The following is a 22,966-nucleotide window of genomic DNA, read 5'->3' as shown; positions in this document are numbered from 1 at the left end:
AGCATAGTTAACATAACCTAGTTAACCTACATAACATACTTGCCATAGTAAATGCTTAACAGAGTTAACCATCTAACCGAAATAAATAAGTTAACTGAATTTACGGAGCTAACAATATTAATAACTTGGCCGATTTAAACGTCACAGCATTCAACAAAAACACGTATGTGGCGAAAACACCTGGGGCGAAAACACTAGTGCCGAAATCCCCTATATTGGCGAAAACACCCTTGGTTTTCGTCGGGCATAAGGTGTTTTTGTCTGACTCTTGTGTCTTCATGGTCCCTGTGTTTCCGCTGGTAACATCATCATCAACAGCAGTTATGAACAATCCTAGCAATCATATAACAGTTACATCTCTTGCAACATACAATTATTCAATATTAGCAGGTTGATATAATCATTCACTGCATGCATACAATAGAACCATATCATTCATTCCCTTAAAACCTTCAAATATATTTATACATCATTGATTCAAACATGAGCAGCAGGCATAACAATATTGTTTTTACTTGTACAGATCATCGATAGTTTATCTACTGTGAGGATACCCATATTAAATCAAACATCATACACACATACATCCGATTTAAATCAATTAATCAATTAAAGATTAACACTAACCGTGATGATCGAGACAGTAACTTGATCGCTCTAACACAAGATTGCCGTCGGGTTCAAAGAAAACGAGAGAGAGGGAGAGGTGATTAGGGTTTTCTAATTGCTGTTCTCGCGTACAGGTCAAGTACAAACCTTTTAACTAATCACTACTGAGCCAAAGCCCATTTGGTTTTCGTTGGCCACATGTGGACGAAAACACATGAAGTGTTTTCGTGAGTGGGTGGGTGATTTCGGCTGGGGTGATTTCATGAGTGGGGGTTTTCGGCTAGAGGGTTTCACATTGACAACAATACGCATACTTATATATTGCTCATACAACCATAGATTAACAAACATACAAACATATATCAACAAATACACTTATGTTGCACATCAAATATACATATCAATCACAATACGATTTAACGTATTACAAACGTGTACAGTTGTGAAACAAACAAGTCGTGTAAGCAAACAACTTAAACAATTAAGGTGCAATTAATGCGAAGATGGAATCTTGGAAACTCGAGTTGTCACAGTTAAAATGTTCATGTGGTCGTCTGGGGCGGCCGACCCATTATATTTCCCAATTGTTAGTGGGAATTTAGTCGTTGTAACATCGGCGTGGGCAATCTCCGGCACAAACTTTGAGTTTTGGGCCGCAAATTTTGGCCTGTAGGGTTGGCTTTGGTGGCGCTTTGCAGCACGGAGGTATGTAGTGCAGAGTTTAGTGGGAGGAACATAATTGCGTCCTCCTGGTCTGCTGTTGGTTGTGTGGGATTCCCCGTAATATGTATGGTCGTCCGGGCCGGTACGACCATACCCTTCGTTATGGGACTGTGGTCCCAGGCGGCTGTGGATACCGGAGCCGCGATGGGCTGTAGACTGTCGCCTAGTTTCGCCATTAGGGCCTAGGCGGCTCTGTATAGGGCCCTGCGACGGGACACGTATGAGGAATCTTCCTCATCAAGTTTGCGGACCTCGTAGTAAGAAGAACCGCGGTCTTCGTGCCTACTATGAGAGGCTGGGTGTGTGGGGATCCTACTGTCGTATTGCAAGATACAACCCGCAGGTGTATATGGTGCGGGTGTGGGACCGCCAAGGATTTGCGCATCAGCGCAAGCTTTATTGTATGCTGCGGCCAGCATAGTTTGTTGTTTCAAATACTAGGCATGAAGGTCCATGCCTGGGGGTATCACAGAAGCATACTGTGAAAGATCTGGTGTGAATGCGGGGGGAGTGCCCCCTGCTGCAGATGTGCCTACGTGGCCAATATTTTGGGCTGGGGGAGTAGTCCCTGTAGGCCCTGGGTTTGCGGGGTTTAGGTTTTCCCCGGTTGCGTTGTTTAGACGATCAGACATGATCTCAAGAAAGAAAGAGATGCGAAAAAAGAAGTGCTAAGAGTAGCGGTGGGCGCCAATGATGAAACAGTGTTTAACCAAGGGAGGTTAATTCACTAGTCTCGTCAAGTAGGGTTAATCCCTTCTTTTCGAGGATCGGTGGCTGGACCGTCAGCTGGGCTGTCTCCTGCACAAGAAAAACACACCGTGACTCGTAACACGGAGAAAGGGGTGGGGGGTGCTCCTTGTTACCACTCTCCGGCGTGAGAATCAGTAATTTGCTTGGGAAGCAAAGTGTGTGATAGTAGTAGTTGTGAGAGAGTTGTCAAGACATACCTCAAACCTGGTTTGGGATGGGTATTTATAGCCGAGGAGTGAAGGAGGATGGCTGAGTTGACAGACTGACGACGCGTCGCCCTTCTGCAGGTGTGTCAGGTTTATCGGCTGTGGAGATGAAGCCACGTCCTACTGCGGTGTCAGTCTGTTGCTTTCGTATGGGCTGACAGGCGACTGTCATTGGTGCCACTTGCACTGCAGTGTCAGTCCCACTTGCCTCGTGGGCAGGATGCAATGTTGCGCCGTATTGCTGCATGCGGTAACTGTTGTTGTTTCCGCGTTCCCACTCTGGAAAAGACTGTGGGATGCGGTGCTAGGCCGTATCGCCGCTTATGGTGACTGTTGCTGTTGTCCAGATTCCTTGTCATGACTAAAGTGTTCATAGGATGCGGTGCTAGGCCGCATCTCTATGCGTACACCCGTTTTCATACACAAGGTAAGGAGATATTCATAGGATGCGGTGCCAGGCCGCATCGCTCATGCCTATCTTCATTTCCCATCACTTGACAGATTGGATTCGACAGCTGTGTTCACGCGTGCCTGCACGGACAAAGATAAGTTCTTGCTGGTGGGGGTTTTTGATAAGGGTAATGGTCACTCGCGGTCGTGCTGACGCGAGATCTGGGACCATACCCCTTCAATATCAAAATTCAAAGATTCAAAGTATCAATTAAGGATTTAGGGAAAACATCAACGAAGGATTTAGGGAAAACAGTGATTAAGTGAGTGCAATATATAGAGATTACTTGCAATATATAGAGATTACTATAAAATAGTTAACCAACCTGGATTGTCCCTGCGACACCACTAATTTCCCCAAATTTTGCCTTTATTTTCTCCCTAATCGGCGACGTCATTGAGCTTAATGAGCATGTGCGACATTACAATTAGAGAGAATTGTGATGACGACCTTAAATACGAATTTCATATTGCATGTAGTTGGAATTGGGTCTCTTTAATTTTAAAATTGGTTTTTCAGTTTTGCCTTGCCATAAACATAGGTTTTGTTTTGTTCATTTAGGTTTATACAATAATACAAAAATGCTATAAAGATTTTTTAAAAATTGGGGGCCCTTATTGTTTTGGAAACTCTAGGTTGTTGCCTCGGTACAGCCTGGCCAAGGGTGTTCAAGATCGGATTATCCGGTTTTCAGATATCGAAAAATTTTGAATAGTGAATATTGATATTAATATTCGGATATCCAAACGGATATCCGAATTTATAAAAAAAATCAAAAAATTGTTTTATGCATAGATTTAAACTAAACTTATATTCGAGTTTTCTAAATTTCCAACAATGAAAATAAAAAAAACATTCATAAATCTACACCCTAATCTGATTATTTACTATTTCTTTACTATATTTTAAACTATATATAGTGCTCATATAATATATATTTAAAAAAAATAGTTTTCGGATATCGGATAATCCGATTATCCGAAATTTATTAAAATCAATATCCGAACCCAAATCCAAAAATTCAGATTATCCGATTTTCGGATATTTCGGATTCGGTTTTGAATCCGGATTTTTTTTTAACACCCCTACTGGCCACCATGGATAGTCTAAATGCAATGCATTGTAGATGGTCTCATCGTCTTCACAAATCAATGTAACCGTCTAGCAAAAGCTAATAAGCGTGTTGTATCTTTGATTCTTTTCTATTCCATAGTTATGCTCCTATGATTTAGTGAGTTACGCATATCCATAATGAATTACATTGTTGACTGTGAATTTTATTAGATCAAATGATGATCCATTTATATAATATTTGTTCTACTTTACGCAAAACGTATTTCTTCAAAACTAAAATATTAATTTTGTTAAGAGTGTTCAAATCAGAACCAAAAAATGTTGAGAAAAATCGCAAAGTGTTTAGAATGTAACACACAAGACAATTATGTAACTATCACATTTTCTCTCATCAATACCTTTGTTGATCAGTTATGTTTAAACATGATGGAAAACATAAATAAAATACCCGTGACAGCAGACATGCCAGTAGAGAATCCAGTCAGAGATGCAACCATTGAGTTTGACATACTTATCAGGATGATCTGGTTCCTCCTTAGGGTGTAAAGTTATGATGCTGAGAACCGAACTCTAGGGTTTGAATTCGGTTGTGGAGAGAGAGATGGTAGGGACGATTTTGATGATTATGATGTTATGATTAATTGTCGAACCCTTTAGCTCTCTAAGTACCTCCTTATATATACACCCAAGAGGAAACCTAATTAGTTAATAATGGTAATATGGCCCATCAACAACTACCAACTAATTATATAATAGGTTTAATATATTTTGATCTTATATGATATAAATGATTATAATGGCTACCGGATTAAATATTATATTGTAATATATATAATCTTACATTCTCCCAATTAGCCGAGTAATCATTTATCATGAGTATTAGATAAGCCTGATCAGGAGTTAACACTCATTTTAGCTTTAAACCAAGAACAGTAGCAGAGAAATACATCCGTTGAATCATTATGCGACTTAGGACCCCCATTAGTCATAGTACAGCCTCAATTTAAAACCTAACAGTTATGATCAAAATACGCATAAGACCTTTAGCATTCGATTTGTATTTATATTTGTCTAGATGTCATTACACCGACAGAACATATGTTAGAGACATACAAAATCAAACTAAGGAAATTTTTATTAATTAAAACATAAGTAAGTACAATATGCTATTAAATAAGGTCTTTAGTAAATCCCATATTCGAAACATGTTCTTCGAAAACTTTAGGTGGGAGACCTTTAGTCATCGGATCCGCAAGCATATTTTACTAATTATCTCCATGATCACTACCTTTACTATGAATATGTAATCGCATTCACTTCAGGGAATAAGATGGAATCTGAAAACCTTCATGTAATCTCATTATGTAATCAGTCACATGGGTATGAAATCATTTTAAACTATTCATACTTTCTTAATGATACTGCTACTTTGGGAGCATATCTTAGGTGTGACAAATGAAATTCATTTATTTAGTTTTTCATTATAAACAATCTTCTTTTCATATAATATAAATTGAGAAATCTTTGCAGTTTATGCAGGTGTGAAGCTGAAAATGCAGAGCACTTATTTACAGCTTGCTACGTGGCCACGATTATCTGGCAAAATCTGAGCGCGATGGTTAGATATCCCTCCAATAATTTTCTTTTCTGTTAATGATGTTTTGGAATACCACAATCATGTGCAAAGTAATGAGAGACATAAGAAGACAATTCAAGCATTGATGATGATATCTTGTTGCGTGCAAGAAACAAGTTTCTCTTCGAAAAAGTCTCGGGGAATATTCTCAGTGAAATAAGGGTTATGGGGGGTTTACGGATTGCTAAAAGTGCTAAAGGTGGCCCTCTTATCTGGTTAAACTAGAAAATGTTGTACATTTCTGTTTGTTGTTAGTTGTAGTTGTGTTAGTTGCTTGCTAGCCTTACGAAATGAAATTGTGTTCGAAAAAAAAGTAATAAGTTGTAAATTATGTCATTATTAATTATTAACTATAATACAATTAGGAAAGATTGTGAACATTGTCTTTATTTTTTCTTTATTTTTTTTTTGTCTTTTGTCTTTTGTGCTTTTGCCTTTTTTTTTATATTTTTACCACTCAACTTTTAGTATTGACACTCACAATCCTTTAACTTTCAAAAGACTTTGTAATCGAGTTTTACATGTTTATATTTATGTACGAGTTGGTGTAAATTTAAGTTCATTTAGGTTTTGAGTATATCTCTTCCGGCTACTATACCAAACCAAAATAGATATCGAACAAAACCCCACCACGTAGCAGGAGTAATTTTGCTAGTTAAATTCTAATGAGCAAACGTGCAATATCTACAAACTTCAAGGAATCGACCAAGCAATTAACTCATTAAAAGTATATATATAAATAGGACATTATATTCTCCAAGTGAAAAAAGGGTTTTCTGTTTTAGAGAGATCGATCGTCTCCTGCAAAGCGATAAAGGTGAGTACTCTAATCTCCCCACAATGTCAATTTGATCTTTGATTATCAGTCGTTTTGTTTCACGGTTTGTATAGTTCTTTCAATTTCGTTTCCTTTTCATGTGGATATTGTTTAAAAAAGATTTCTGTTGAATGTCTCTAGGATTCTCGAGTATGGTCTTTGCACACCACATGTTTGATAAAATGCCACTTAGAGCACCACACTGTTATGAATTATAGTTTCATTATCATTGTCTTTATATTCACAGAATTGTATACATTTTTTATATTAAACTCTTGCAATTTTCAAATTTGTTCTTTCAGTTTTGCTGGAGAGATGGATCGGATTTCACTCCTTCCTGAATCTATTGTTCATCACATTCTCTCCTTTCTTAAGAATACTCCTGCAGAGCTTGTTCGAATGAGTGTATTGTCCAAGTCCTGGTTTAATCTAACCGCCTCTTTCCCCATTTTAAGCTTCTATTTCAATTATCATTTTAGATCTCGAGAAAGTTTTTTCAAGTATGTTGAGTATGCCACCTCTAGATTTTGCCATCATAATCTCACTGCACACAAGTTCTTGCTCTGTACACGAATCCAGGAGTCTGCAGAGTTAGATATTGTTAACAGATGCCTTGAATTAGTTCTTCAGAATGGCGTCAGAGAGTTGGTGATAAGTTTTACCTACTCATCATTAGATGTTCCAAAGTACCGTTTGCCTAACATACTCTTATCTGTTTCCGTATTAGAATCTTTGACCATACGTGGCTGTGACTTGCCTTCTTCATTGATGCTTGATGCTATCAACTTTACGTCTTTGATCCAGTTGAAACTTTTCATGGTCCCCTTAAATGATGAAGTGATCACGTATCTCGTCGCTAGTTGTCCTCTTCTACAAGTACTCGATATTGGCATTTGTAGTGGTTTTAAAAAAGTTTGTGTTTATGGCCATCAAAATCTTCAAGAACTTAGAATTACATATGACACTCCACTTGAGAGAATAGATATCGAAGCTCCAAATCTATCTAGTCTTAGGATAGAAGATGACGATGATATAGGGGCACCACAAATGAACTTGGCTTCATGCAAAAACCTAACAACAGTGTCTTACTTTGGGTATCTTTCACCAAACTTGAGTTTTACTGACTTTGTATCCAGTTTCCCCTTCGTTGAAAATTTGTATTTGGCTATTCATTATAATTGCAACACCCTCAAGTTGTCAAGCCCTTCCTTGAGGACATTCATGTTACATTCAATGTGTGGTTTCAAAGATATTGAGTTCAGTACACCCAATTTAGTTTTCTTTTCTTACCCTTGTGGTTCTTATTCTACCTGGCGTATGGCAATGCATTCAACCCATTTGAAAGCATCTATGCAGTGTTATCCCAATGGTTATACATCCGGACTTTGTTTCCAGAAGTTAAGGAGACTTTTGGACAAGCAAAATGGGTTCAAAGTTTTGAACTTGTATATTAATGCTTTCCATAGTCAGGTTAGTTTCTTTGATAAATCATTACCTTGTTGTGAACAATCATATAAATTAATGTCTCAACAAAGTGTATACTCACTCCGATTGTCTTGCAGAAAAGTGTATACTCACTCTGATTGTCTTGCAGACCTTCACAGAGTTAGAGAAGCTAAAGGCGATTGAATTGCCACCTTATGAACTGGAGCATGTTGAGCTAAAACTAGACACCGGTGAAGAATCATCAGCTCATGTTGCTTTTGTAAACGCTGTACTTTGGTGTTGCCGTCCTCGTTCTCTAACTTTAAGATCATCCGTTCCTTTTGAAGAACAGAGTGATGTTGTCAAAGTGAGACTTACTATTTGATGACTTATTTAGTATTTTTATTGCACTTCAACGTTGTTTAGATCCTGTTTATATACAACAATTATGTAGTGATATTATCTATTTTCTATTTGTTATTTTTCTGCAGTTTACATACAAGAAACTGCTTGAACAAGAAGATCAAGGCCATACCAAAATTCAGATCGTGTCGCCTTCCTCTTCCGAAGCCCAAAAGCACTTGATGGACTTGAAGTCGTTGTCAATGGCGTCACCTCGTGAAGGAAAAGCAATTAGCTTCATAAAGGAAGAAGGTACACCTTTTTAATAAGCTAATTTAGAAGTCTTATTAGTCAAGACTAAGGTAGGGAAGTTATTAGTTCATTTGCCTTACCATAAACTTAGGTTTTGTTTTGTTCATTTAGGTTTATACAATAATACACAAATGCTATAAAGATTTTTAAAAAATTTGGGGCCCTTATTGTTTTGGAAACCCTAGGTTGTTGCCTAAATTTGAAAGCCCCTAGGTACGGCCTGGCCAGGGGTGTTCAAGATCGGATTATCCGGTTTTTGGATATCCGAAAATTTCGAATAGTGAATATTGATATTAATATTCGGATATCCAAACGGATATCCGAATTTATAAAAAAAATCAAAAAAATTGTTTTATGCATAGATTTAAACTAAACTTAAATTCGATTTTTCTAAATTTCCAACACTGAAAATAAAAAAACATTCATAAATCTACACCCTAATCTGATTATTTACTATTTCTTTACTATATTTTAAACTATATATAGTGCTCATATAATATATTTTTTTAAAAAAATAGTTTTCGGATATCGGATAATTCGATTATCCGAAATTTATTAAAATCAATATCCGAACCCGAATCCGAAAATTCGGATTATCCGATTTTCGGATATTTCGGATTCGGTTTTGAATCCGGATTTTTTTAACACCCCTACTGGCCACCATGGATAGTCTAAATGCAATGCATTGGAGATGGTCTGATCGTCTTCACAAATCAATGTAACCGTCTAGCAAAAGCTAATGAGCGTCTTATATCTTTGATTCTTTTCTATTCCATTGTTATGCTCCTATGAATTAGTGAGTTACGCATATCCCTAATGAATTACATTATTGATTGTGAATTTTATTAGATCAAATGATGATCCATTTATATAATATTTGTTCTACTTTACGCAAAATGTATTTCTTCAAAACTAAAATATTAATTTTGTTAAGAGTGTTCAAATCAGAACCAAAAATGTTGAGAAAAACCGCATAGTGTTTAGAATGTAACACACAAGACAATTATGTAACTATCACATTTTCTCTCATCAATAACTTTGTTGATCCGTTATGTTTAAACATGATGGAAAACATAAATAAAATACCCGTGACAGCAGATATGCTAGTAAAGAATCCAGTCAGAGATACAACCATTGAGTTTAACATACTTGTCAGGATGATCTGGTTCCTCCTTAGGGTGTAAAGTTATGATGCTGATAACCGAACTCCAGGGTTTGAATTCGGTTGTGGAGAGAGAGATGGTAGGGACGATTTTGATGATTGTGATGTTATAATTAATTGTCTAACCCTTTAGCTCTCTAATTATCTCCTTATATATACACCCAAGAGGAAACCTAATTAGTTAATAAGGGTAATATGGTCCATCAACAATTACCAACTAATTATATAATAGGTTTAATATATTGGGGGGGGGGGGGGGTTAGTGCACGGTCCTCCCAACCGCCGGAGAGGTTTAATATATTTTGATCTTATATAATATAAATTATTATAATGGCTACCAGATTAAATATCATATTGTAATATATATAATCTTACACTCCCACTTAGCCGAGTAATCATTTATCATGAGTATTAGATAAGCCTGATCAGGAGTTAACACTCATTTTCGCTTTAAACCAAGAACCGTAGCAGATAAATACATCCGTTGAATCATTATGCGACTTAGGACCCCCATTAGTCATACTACAACCTCAATTTAAAACCTAACAGTTATGATCAAAATACGCATAAGCCCTTTAGCGTTCGATTTGTATTTATATTTGTCTAGATGTCATTACACCGACAGAACATATGTTAGAGACATACAAAATCAAACTAAGGAAATTTTTATTAATTAAAACATAAGTACAATATGCTATTAAATAAGGTCTTTAGTAAATCCCATATTCGAAACATGTTCTTCGAAAACTTTAGGTGGGAGACCTTTAGTCATCGGATCCGCAAGCATATTTTACTAATTATCTCCATGATCACTACCTTTACTATGAATATGTAATCGCATTCACTTCAGGGAATGAGATAGAATCTGAAAACCTTCATGTAATCTCATTATGTGATCAGTCGCATGGGTATGAAATCATTTTAATTCATACTTTCTTAATAATTTCTTAATGATACTACTACTTCGGGAGTATATCTAAGGTGTACAAATGAAATTCATTTATTTAGTTTTTCATTATAAACGATCTTCTTTTCATATAATATAAATTGAGAAATCTTTGCATGACCGAGTCATGTAGTGTTATCAATCTATAAATCTTATGACCTTTTATATATTATTAATGAGATATAGGTAGTATAACATTTCGAGTGTCACATTTAAGCATATTGATTCGTTTTCATGATAACAAAACATAACTTCACGATTTAGATAAGTTGAATACCACGTATACCCACGTATAATAAATAAATAAATGACAACATATAAAATATCTGATATATGTCATAAATACATGACATTATTATATGTCATAAATAAATCAAGTTGTATTAAAACTTTATGAAGTATGCCTTTTCATCACTGATAAGCATATGTATATATATATATATATATATATATATATATATATATATATATATATATATATATATATATATATATATATATCGAATTGCGCTAAAATGAGAACCACCCCGAGTTGTAAGTACCGCGAGAACCACACCATCCGGGTCGCCGTTTACCACAATTTTTTTTACAACTAGATGTGTGTATTATAAACACATCCGTAAAAAAGAATTTTAAACGCCGCGCCCGAGGGGGTAGTTTTTTACACCACAAGTTTGGTGTTTTTATATTTTTTTTCTTTTTTTTACACCAAACTTGTGGTGTAAAAAACTACCCCCTCGGGCGCGGCGTTTAAAATTCTTTTTTACGGATGTGTTTATAATACACACATCTAGTTGTAAAAAAAATTGTGGTAAACGGCGACCCGGATGGTGTGGTTCTCGCGGTACTTACAACTCGGGGTGGTTCTCATTTTAGCGGTCCCCTATATATATATATATATATGGAGCCGTTAGAATGAAAACCACCCCGAGTTGTAAGAACTGCGAGAACTACACCCCACGGGTGGGCGTTCACCATGATTTTTTTTTACAACTAGATGTGTGTATTATAAACACAGCCGTAAAAAAAAAAATTTAAACGCCGCGGCCGAGGGGGTAGTTTTTTACACCACAAGTTTGGTGAAAAAAAAAGAAAAAAAATTAAAAACACCAAACTTGTGGTGTAAAAAACTACCCCCTCGGCCGCGGCGTTTAAATTTTTTTTTACGGCTGTGTTTATAATACACACATCTAGTTGTAAAAAAAAATCATGGTGAACTCCCACCCGTGGGGTGTAGTTCTCGCGGTTCTTACAACTCGAGGTGGTCTATATTTGGAATTTGACATGAACGCGCCCCATCTTTTATATGTTATATACCCGATTGCGCCAAGGTAATACGCAGTCATCCCTTTTGATATATGATATAAGAGAGACTTATCACTCACTTCTACAAACGAGTATTATTAATTTTGTATCTCCAGGTTCTGAACTGTAACACCTCGAAAATTCATGTCCAATATAATATCGACACGTGTTATGGGCTTTAAACGTGTAAAAGATTAACTTTGAGGGACTAAAGTTGACAAACAAAGAATCTACGTATGTAAAAGGATTCAAAGTGTCAACAATTGATAAATATACCTTTCAATAACCCTACACGATGTTTATACCCTTAAACGAATGAATTATGGATCATACGAAGCCAATTGTGGAAGAAAGTGAGAGATTACAAACTGCAGGGGTTAAATGTGTCAACATGTTTAATTTATACCTCTGAGTGACCTTTTAGCAAACCCGAAGCTTTGTAACGATTAATTATGCTCACTAGAATAAGTGATAAAAATTTCACAAGGTTTCGATAAAGTATGAGAAAGTTATGATAACATTCGTATATGAGGGGTTAAAAGTGTCACCGTTGAAAGTTAAGGCTTTTCGGGTGAACATAAAACTAACCAAGGACTTAACAAAGTTTGGTTATGTCTTAAGGTCCTTAGAAATCAATTTGGTGGGTTAAAAGTGCAAATTAGGAAGATAAAACCACTTTTAAAAGGACTAGGGGCTGAAATGTAATTTCTGAAACTTGTTTAACCTGAAGCCGGGAACCATACCGGCCGCGTAGACCATGTATGGGTCTTACGCGGGCCGCCCAAAACAGCCAGCGACAGAAAATGTCTGGCAGCTGCCAGTTCAACCTGTTAACCGACTTAGATGGCTTATTTTACATACCAGGGGCTGCCCCAATGGTATTACATGCACTAGGGACACTTGTGTTGATCAGGATCATGCATAGACTTGTTTGTCATGATCTTGAGGAATTAAATTCACTATATAAGAAGACCCTTGTTGCAACACTTGGGCACTTCACTTGAAAACTTTCAAACTCACTTTCTGGAGGTTCCTGGAGCTCAAGACCAATTCCTAGAGATCATTAGTCGTGGTGCATAGGACTTCAGTAAGTGTCCTTAACCTTTCTTAATTCAGTTTTACTTAGTTTAATGGCCTAAAGTCAAATCGTCGTAATAAGGTTTGACTTAGTGATTAATCACTAATGGTCCAGTCAATTCTCGAATTAAGAGTAGCTTTAAGTTGGTAATTATGTGGGTAATAAACCCTTAAAAGGGTACTCTCTGATCCCACTCTAAGTAGGTCAATTGTCGGGTCAAACTTGATCTTAAAAAGTCAACAGAAAGCTAATTTTCAAATAAACACATAATTAGCAATGTAGAAGCCATACAACCTGTTTTATCATTCATATAACTTGGTAATTAATGTAAGAATATGTCTAAGTATGTTCAACCCGAGAATTTTCAGTCTAAGCTCGGTTTGGAACCGAAAGTCGCATAAGTGGACTTTTGCTTTGACTTTCAGTTCTGACCCATTAGAGTATAGTTTAGAAATGCCTTAGAGCTTTATTAGGACCAGGTTACATGTTAGTATAACCCTCTGTGATTATACAACTTGGTTCATTAGTTATCTGATTCATATGCATGTTTCCGTTATAGGCCTAAATGTTGACCGTTATGCCATTTTGACCTTAAAATGATATTTTTGAAAATATGAAAGAATGGGAACCTTTATTACTGAAATATAAACGTGTACCTAAATTTTCACATTAGTTTGAGGTCTAGATTAGGTTATGCTCAATAGCGTAATTAGAAAGCTTTTTATTAATTAAACGGCGTAATTAGCTTAAAGTCTATGTAAACCCAATTTTTGATACCAAACTTTTTACCTACTGATGTAAAATAATATTTTGGTATTTTTGAAGATTTTTATTTATTTTTAGGCTGAGCATAACATAGGGTTCTAGCTTTGATTCGGTAATTGCGGTTTTGCCCTTTTGGCCTATAAAATGAGTTTGACATAACATTTTGATACCAAACTTTTTGCTACTGATTTTATATGATAAATAAACATTTTAAGCTTTCTGGAATGATAAAAATATCATCTATTTTTATAAAACCCGGAAATCGCTTAAAATCGCCTTTTTACGCGTTTTTAACGCATAGTATAAGTTAAAACTATTTCTAACATATAAGGTTTGATACCTACTGATGTTTTAAGTAAATTTTCATAATTAAACAGTAGGCAAAAGTCTTAAACTCAGAATTCTAATTTTGGCCTTTAAAGCTTACGTGAAATTACCAAAATGCCCCTTCAGTACATAGTTTGGTTATAATTAATAAATTTCACATATATGCAATACCATACTGTATAACTTATTAAAGTAAGTATTTTTGCTGATTATATCAGACCTAAAACTCAGATTATATTTAAACTCTTTTAAAGCTTTAAAATGACCAAAATACCCCTATGGGGCATAATTTGAGTTTAAATTCATTTTGGGCATAATGGAAGGTATCCTACTGATATCACAACGTATTTAAGGCATATTAACTTAGGAAACCTGTTCATGACTCATTTGGTTACCCGTTACGCACTTTTCGCGTTCGAATCGGTTTATGTAACTAGTTTGCAAACCTTATCATTTTTTTACCTCAAAATCCAGAATGTGTTTAGTTTACCCATATTAAACAAGTATACAAGCTTGTCGGGTCTAAACTACATTCTAACCCGGTCTTCGCTTAATCATGCGTTTTTAACCGCATCTTCTTTTAAAACTAACCGGTCTAAGTCTAGGCTTAATTAAAGACCCGTTAGGAATCTAATAGGTTATTAAAAACCTTCGTTCCAGATTAGGAGCCCGGTAAAAGCTATTTGCACTCGCTGTTTGTGAGTTATACTTGCTCAGGTAAATACTCTTAACTTATTTTCCCTATACGGGCTTGGGATACGGTATTATAATAATACCGCTTGGTCGGGTGTGTAGTCATTTAAATCGTATTATGATTAATGTATTTACATAACCCGTTTTAATCTGTATTATTTGGTGTATGGCCTTGGGGGTTAAATGACCATGTCTCGGATATCCTTGGCATCATTCAAAGAAATGGCCACGACCTAAGCACGGGGTGTAGGCATGCACCTGACAGTTGCATTATGTAAAAACTGGTAATCGACTTAAAGGAATCAACCTTGTGGGCATTATACCTGTGGCGTGTCAGTTAATCTTGTCCGGCTCTTCTAACCGACCCTGACGGATGACAAATAAGTAAAATTGTATACAAGAATATTTTAACAATTGTCCCAAGTTATAAAAGAACTTTTGTGCCATGTGCATTCAAATTAATTTTCTTAAACTCTTTTCAAAATGAGTCAGTTAATTGTATTTACCAGTGTAAACTGACGTATTTTCCAAAAAGGCTAAGTGCAGGTACTAGACGAAATAGGCTGGCTACTCCTTGCATCATTAATCAAGTCTTGCAAGCTCTAGATGTTAAAGTCTGTTGAACAATGATCTTTTTATCTTTTGATCAGCCTGTGGATCCTTTACAGTCCGTTTGTAATACTTTGATATTACTATTTATTCGGTTGTAATGTGATTCATCTATTTTGCTTCCACTGTGCATTTAAATTGTGTTGTTTGACTATGATGATATCAACTACGTCACGATACTCTCCACCGGGCCCACCGGTAATACGTGGAAATATCAGGGTGTGACATGAACTCTTTTTTTTTTTGTTCAGGGCATGGCAACAATTTTTTGTTAATTTGGCAATTTACTCGGTATGGAACTGCATTATTTTAGCACCCCTGATTCAATTTGTAGTCCTAAATCCCTTATTAAAGCAATTTAAAATGTTATTACAATAATTTTATAGCCGATTTCCATGACTCATTTGGAGTCAAATATATATGTGTTTTGTCACCGGCTGCAATTAGGGATGAGCTCGATACCAACCGATACCAGTACCGAAAATCCTAAAAATGGGTCCTGGTACGGTAAATACCTGGTACGGTTCCGTACCGGCATGGACTGGTATTTGAAGGTAAAAACCGGTACCGAACAGGTACCGAAAATATTTGGTTCGGGAAATTCGGAACCAGTACCTGGTACCATTTGCTCATCCTAGCTCCAATGCCTCAAAGACAGTTATGAAGTATGTAGTTTTTTTTACATTATATTATATTATACAATAGTAAAAAACTAGATTGAACAGTAGTGCTCCCACTACTTTGTCCTTGGAACGAAATTACAACTTTACCCTTACCCATATGTTTTGCTGCAGGTTTGATACAAAAAGAAAGGGGGAGAAACATAAGCGAGATAGAGAGCAATAAGAGAGACTAGAGGAAAAGAGAGAGACTTAGAAGTGTGAGGGTTTCGAAGACAAGAACAAGGAACCGACTGACGTGATCTTGGGGTAATGGTGACAAAGAAGTGTCTGGGGTTTGCCTCTTTTGTCGCATGCCTTAAGACCCTAACTATGCTAATGATTGCATTTGTTCAATCATATAGGTTGGCGGGTTGATGGATTTTGATATGTAATTATTGATATTTTTTTTTTGATAAATACGGATATGTATTTTGTATAATTTTTTTTTCATTTATAAATTGTTATATTTTGTTGGTAAATGGACAATCTATAACCAATATATTGCATCACCAAGAGTAACTTACAGATAACAAATCAAATTTAATTATAATTTAAATTTACAAATCTAATATGGCATTTGTTTCATTTCAAATTTTATATCAACGCTGTTAAATATTATATAATTTACTGTGAGTAACCCGTGTCAACTAGAGGTGGCAAGATGGATGGGGCGGAAAGGTTGTGTGACTGGTCAAAATGCTTCGGGTTGAGCCGAAGACACTTTTTTCGGTTGTAGTTAGTTAATGCTTTAATTTGAGTACAAAAATAATATTATTGACCGGAATAATATACCTGAATTGTTGAATAGAATGATTTTAGCTCAAGTGTCAATGGTTCATGGTTTAAAAGGGATTGTTTACAGGTTGAACATGTTTATGTTGTTGTAGGTAGTACTGACAGAAAAATGGGCTCAAAACTATGGTGACAAAGGAGTCGGGTTCTACGCGATGCACCCTGGATGGGTGCAACGGCTAGAGTCACCACGAGTCTCTCAAGCTTTTTGGTAAATTGCCTTTTGATCTCTCTTTGCTTGATAAGAGGATGCTTTTCATCGATTTGTGTAAAAAAATATTGATAGCATTTGGTTTTCATCAATAAGTGATCCTAACTAGCATGTTCTTGTCATCAAATTCAAATGGTGTACATTATTGTCAGAATTTGGGTTGGAAATTTATTATCGTTTGGGAATTAAATCTGCTGCAAGATGGGCAAGGATACAATTTCATCACTGTTGCAACGCACTTCTCTATACATGATTCTCCTTTATATTATTTGTATTTGTTCCTGAAATTATAACCGGCCTTATTTATGCATTTCTGAATCGCACAACGTTGATCTTGATAAGGTATTTTGATCAACATTAATAAAGTTCTAATAATTTGTTATAATAAATAAAAGTTTTTTTTGTGTCGTGGGCCATTCAGTGAGGCAAGTTTCTACCTCCGGTTCTTGCCCAAAGTTTGTGACCTTACTCGCAACTCTAATGACTACAACTTTCAATTCAAAACAATTATAAAACAAGTTTGTGACATAGTTCGATTAATATAAAGTAAATTTTCCTACCCGCGAAGTTCGCGGGTGATAACCTAGTCATATATTATTACGTAATGATTATATATTTTGGTGAAGCATATTTATTTACAATATTTGTTTCTTAACGTAATGATTATATATTTTGGTGAAACAGATTTGTTCACAATATTTGTTTATTATTTATTTAGAAGTATTTTAATTATTTATATTATTAATATCAAGTTTCTTATTTATTTAGAAGTATTTTAATTATTTATATTATCAATATAAAGTAAGAAAACCATTTGTTTGGAGTTGGAGAACAATTGAATTTGCTTATATTTTCTACTCTAATGGTTGCATAATCATATTGGATATGTCATAAGATTGGTTTACAAGTTTCTCCGATTTAAACGCGTATGTCCTTAAAGTAGTTTGTATGTTTTTTCAATTATTATTTGTGTGCATGCTCTTATGTGTTACTTCTCATTTTGAGTTGGTTTTTATTTTATATTTTGAGATTTTGTTGATACAATTACTAAACTGAGTTGATCTAGATATCTTATATGCGTTTCAGTAAATAGTAAATAGATTAATACATATATGTGAGATATACTTATGATTGGTTATACCATGATAGATTAATGCTTGAAGTATATATATATCATGCTATAACCAATCATAAGTATATATATATCATGGTATAATCATGGTATAACCAATCATAAGTATATATATATCATGGTATAACCAATCATATATATATACTTCAACCATTAATCTATCATGGTATAACCAATCATAAGTATATCTCACATATATGTATTAATCTATTTACTATTTACTGAAATGCATATAAGATATCTAGATCAACTCAGTTTAGTAATTGTATCAACAAAATCTCAAAATATAAAATAAAAACCAACTCAAAATGAGAAGTAACACATAAGAGCATGCACGCAAATAATAATTGAAAAAACATACAAACTACTTTAAGGACATACACGTTTAAATCGGAGAAACTTGTAAACCAATCTTATGACATATCCAATATGATTATGCAACCATTAGAGTAGAAAATATAAGCAAATTCAATTGTTTCCAACTCCAAACAAATGGTTTTCTTACTTTATATTGATAATATAAATAATTAAAATACTTCTAAATAAATAAGAAACTTGATATTAATAATATAAATAATTAAAATACTTCTAAATAAATAATAAACAAATATTGTGAACAAATCTGTTTCACCAAAATATATAATCATTACGTTAAGAAACAAATATTGTAAATAAATATGCTTCACCAAAATATATAATCATTACGTAACAATATATGACTAGGTTATCACCCGCGAACTTCGCGGGTAGGAAAATTTACTTTATATTAATCGAACTATGTCATAAACTTGTTTTATAATTGTTTTGAATTGAAAGTTGTAGTCATTAGAGTTGCGAGTAAGGTCACAAACTTTGGGCAAGAACCGGAGGTAGAAACTTGCCTCACTAAATGGCCCACGACACAAAAAAAACTTTTATTTATTATAACAAATTATTAGAACTTTATTAATGTTGATCAAAATACCTTATCAAGATCAACGTTGTGCGATTCAGAAATGCATAAATAAGGCCAGTTATAATTTCAGGAACAAATACAAATAATATAAAGGAGAATCATGTATAGGGAAGTGCGTTGCAACAGTGGTGAAATTGTATCCTTGCCCATCTTGCAGCAGATTTAATTCCCAAACGATAATAAATTTCCAACCCAAATTCTGACCATAATGTACACCATTTGAATTTGATGACAAGAACATGCTAGTTAGGATCACTTATTGATGAAAACCAAATGCTATCAATATTTTTTTACACAAATCGATGAAAAGCATCCTCTTATCAAGCAAAGAGAGATCAAAAGGCAATTTACCAAAAAGCTTGAGAGACTCGTGGTGACTCTAGCCGTTGCACCCATCCAGGGTGCATCGCGTAGAACCCGACTCCTTTGTCACCATAGTTTTGAGCCCATTTTTCTGTCAGTACTACCTACAACAACATAAACATGTTCAACCTGTAAACAATCCCTTTTAAACCATGAACCATTGAGACTTGAGCTAAAATCATTCTATTCAACAATTCAGGTATACTATTCCGGTCAATAATATTATTTTTGTACTCAAATTAAAGCATTAACTAATTACAACCGAAAAAAGTGTCTTCGGCTCAACCCGAACCATTTTGACCAGTCACACAACCTTTCCGCCCCATCCATCTTGCCACCTCTAGTTGACACGGGTTACTCACAGTAAATTATATAATATTTAACAGCGTTGATATAAAATTTGAAATGAAACAAATGCCATATTAGATTTGTAAATTTAAATTATAATTAAATTTGATTTGTTATCTGTAAGTTACTCTTGGTGATGCAATATATTGGTTATAGATTGTCCATTTACCAACAAAATATAACAATTTATAAATGAAAAAAAATTATACAAAATACATATCCGTATTTATAAAAAAAAATATCAATAATTACATATCAAAATCCATCAACCCGCCAACCTATATGATTGAACAAATGCAATCATTAGCATAGTTAGGGTCTTAAGGCATGCGACAAAAGAGGCAAACCCCAGACACTTCTTTGTCACCATTACCCCGAGATCACGTCAGTCGGTTCCTTGTTCTTGTCTTCGAAACCCTCACACTTCTAAGTCTCTCTCTTTTCCTCTAGTCTCTCTTATTGCTCTCTATCTCGCTTATGTTTCTCCCCCTTTCTTTTTGTATCAAACCTGCAGCAAAACATATGGGTAAGGGTAAAGTTGTAATTTCGTTCCAAGGACAAAGTAGTGGGAGCACTACTGTTCAATCCAGTTTTTTACTATTGTATAATATAACATAATGTAAAAAAAACTACATACTTCATAACTGACTTTGAGGCATTGGAGCTAGGATGAGCAAATGGTACCAGGTACAGGTACTGGTTCCGAATTTCCCGAACCAAATATTTTCGGTACCTGTTCGGTACCGGTTTTTACCTTCAAATACCAGTCCATGCCGGTACGGAACCGTACCAGGTATTTACCATACCAGGACCCATTTTTAGGATTTTTGGTACTGGTATCGGTTGGTATCGAGCTCATCCCTAATTGCAGCCGGTGACAAAACACATATATATTTGACTCCAAATGAGTCATGGAAATCGGCTATAAAATTATTGTAATAACATTTTAAATTGCTTTAATAAGGGATTTAGGACTACAAATTGAATCAGGGGTGCCAAAATAATGCAGTTCTATGCCCTTTTGTAGTTGGACTACAACTGGTCTTGGCATAACATAACTTTTTCAATGTTATGAAGATATTATTTACGTTTGTCTATAGCTATACAAACTGAATTTGTGTAAGTCTTTCATTTCCATGAATTATCATGAATTACCATAAATGATAATGGAATAAAGTTAAAAAAAATTACCATCATGTTCTTGGCTAGAAGTTATATGTAATGTCTACTCTTAAGGGCTTTTTCTTTCCTTCACATAATTAAGATGTGACTTTTCAGCAGCAATGTTATTTTTCCCAACGCATTTACCACAGCAGCAATGCCATTTCTCCTAACGCATTTACCTCGTAGATTTTGGTGTTGGAAGGGTACCCCATTGACAATGTTGTCAAAGATTCTCAAGACACTTTTTTTATTATCAAGAGGGCTGAGTGCGTATTACCTTGAACGCAAAGTCAAACGGGGATATCCATACCGAGTAAATTGCCAAATTAACAAAAAATTGTTGCCATGCCCTGAACAAAAAAAAAAAGAGTTCATGTCACACCCTGATATTTCCACGTATTACCGGTGGGCCCGGTGGAGAGTATCGTGACGTAGTTGATATCATCATAGTCAAACAACACAATTTAAATGCACAGTGGAAGCAAAATAGATGAATCACATTACAACCGAATAAATAGTAATATCAAAGTATTACAAACGGACTGTAAAGGATCCACAGGCTGATCAAAAGATAAAAAGATCATTGTTCAACAGACTTTAACATCTAGAGCTTGCAAGACTTGATTAATGATGCAAGGAGTAGCCAGCCTATTTCGTCTAGTACCTGCACTTAGCCTTTTTGGAAAATACGTCAGTTTACACTGGTAAATACAATTAACTGACTCATTTTGAAAAGAGTTTAAGAAAATTAATTTGAATGCACATGGCACAAAAGTTCTTTTATAACTTGGGACAATTGTTAAAATATTCTTGTATACAATTTTACTTATTTGTCATCCGTCAGGGTCGGTTAGAAGAGCCGGACAAGATTAACTGACACGCCACAGGTATAATGCCCACAAGGTTGATTCCTTTAAGTCGATTACCAGTTTTTACATAATGCAACTGTCAGGTGCATGCCTACACCCCGTGCTTAGGTCGTGGCCATTTCTTTGAATGATGCCAAGGATATCCGAGACATGGTCATTTAACCCCCAAGGCCATACACCAAATAATACAGATTAAAACGGGTTATGTAAATACATTAATCATAATACGATTTAAATGACTACACACCCGACCAAGCGGTATTATTATAATACCGTATCCCAAGCCCGTATAGGGAAAATAAGTTAAGAGTATTTACCTGAGCAAGTATAACTCACAAACAGCGAGTGCAAATAGCTTTTACCGGGCTCCTAATCTGGAACGAAGGTTTTTAATAACCTATTAGATTCCTAACGGGTCTTTAATTAAGCCTAGACTTAGACCGGTTAGTTTTAAAAGAAGATGCGGTTCAAAACGCATGATTAAGCGAAGACCGGGTTAGAATGTAGTTTAGACCCGACAAGCTTGTATACTTGTTTAATATGGGTAAACTAAACACATTCTGGATTTTGAGGTAAAAAAATGATAAGGTTTGCAAACTAGTTACATAAACCGATTCGAACGCGAAAAGTGCGTAACGGGTAACCAAATGAGTCATGAACAGGTTTCCTAAGTTAATATGCCTTAAATACGTTGTGATATCAGTAGGATACCTTCCATTATACCCAAAATGAATTTAAACTCAAATTATGCCCCGTAGGGGTATTTTGGTCATTTTAAAGCTTTAAAAGAGTTTAAATATAATCTAAGTTTTAGGTCTGATATAATCAGCAAAAATACTTACTTTAATAAGTTATACAGTATGGTATTGCATATATGTGAAATTTATTAATTATAACCAAACTATGTACTGAAGGGGCATTTTGGTAATTTCATGTAAGCTTTAAAGGCCAAAATTAGAATTCTGAGTTTAAGACTTTTGCTTACTGTTTAATTATGAAAATTTACTTAAAACACCAGTAGGTATCAAACCTTATATGTTAGAAATAGTTTTAACTTATACTATGCGTTAAAAACGCGTAAAAAGGCGATTTTAAGCGATTTCCGGGTTTTATAAAAATAGATGATATTTTTATCATTCCAGAAATCTTAAAATGTTTATTTATCATATAAAATCAGTAGCAAAAAGTTTGGTATCAAAATGTTATGTCAAACTCATTTTATAGGCCAAAAGGGCAAAAC

General features: G+C 35.0%; 1 protein-coding gene across 1 annotated transcript; it reads left to right on the top strand.

Moving 5' to 3' along the window:
- The first annotated feature begins 6,475 nt into the window (after positions 1-6,475).
- Positions 6,476-8,485, top strand: LOC118479302 (F-box/LRR-repeat protein At4g14096-like). The gene is made up of 4 exons (XM_022141800.2): positions 6,476-7,736; positions 7,861-8,058; positions 8,183-8,345; positions 8,457-8,485. Exons 1-4 carry the CDS (start codon positions 6,582-6,584, stop codon positions 8,483-8,485), a joined length of 1,545 nt encoding a protein of 514 aa, XP_021997492.2. The 5' UTR covers positions 6,476-6,581.
- Positions 8,486-22,966: the final 14,481 nt, after the last annotated feature.

Source organism: Helianthus annuus, chromosome 7 (assembly GCF_002127325.2).
Source record: "Helianthus annuus cultivar XRQ/B chromosome 7, HanXRQr2.0-SUNRISE, whole genome shotgun sequence".
Lineage (NCBI taxonomy): Eukaryota > Viridiplantae > Streptophyta > Magnoliopsida > Asterales > Asteraceae > Helianthus > Helianthus annuus.
The sequence above is the reverse complement of the archived record's forward strand: the minus strand, read 5'-3'. Positions and strand labels throughout refer to the sequence as shown.

Bases quoted from the DNA above. Each gene is read 5' to 3' on its own strand.
- LOC118479302 (XM_022141800.2), top strand. From the start codon at position 6,582: ATGGATCGGATTTCACTCCTTCCTGAATCTATTGTTCATCACATTCTC. The intron at 8,059-8,182 runs GTGAGACTTACT...ATTTTTCTGCAG, and splicing joins AACAGAGTGATGTTGTCAAA to TTTACATACAAGAAACTGCT. The intron at 8,346-8,456 runs GTACACCTTTTT...TTGTTCATTTAG, and splicing joins TAGCTTCATAAAGGAAGAAG to GTTTATACAATAATACACAA.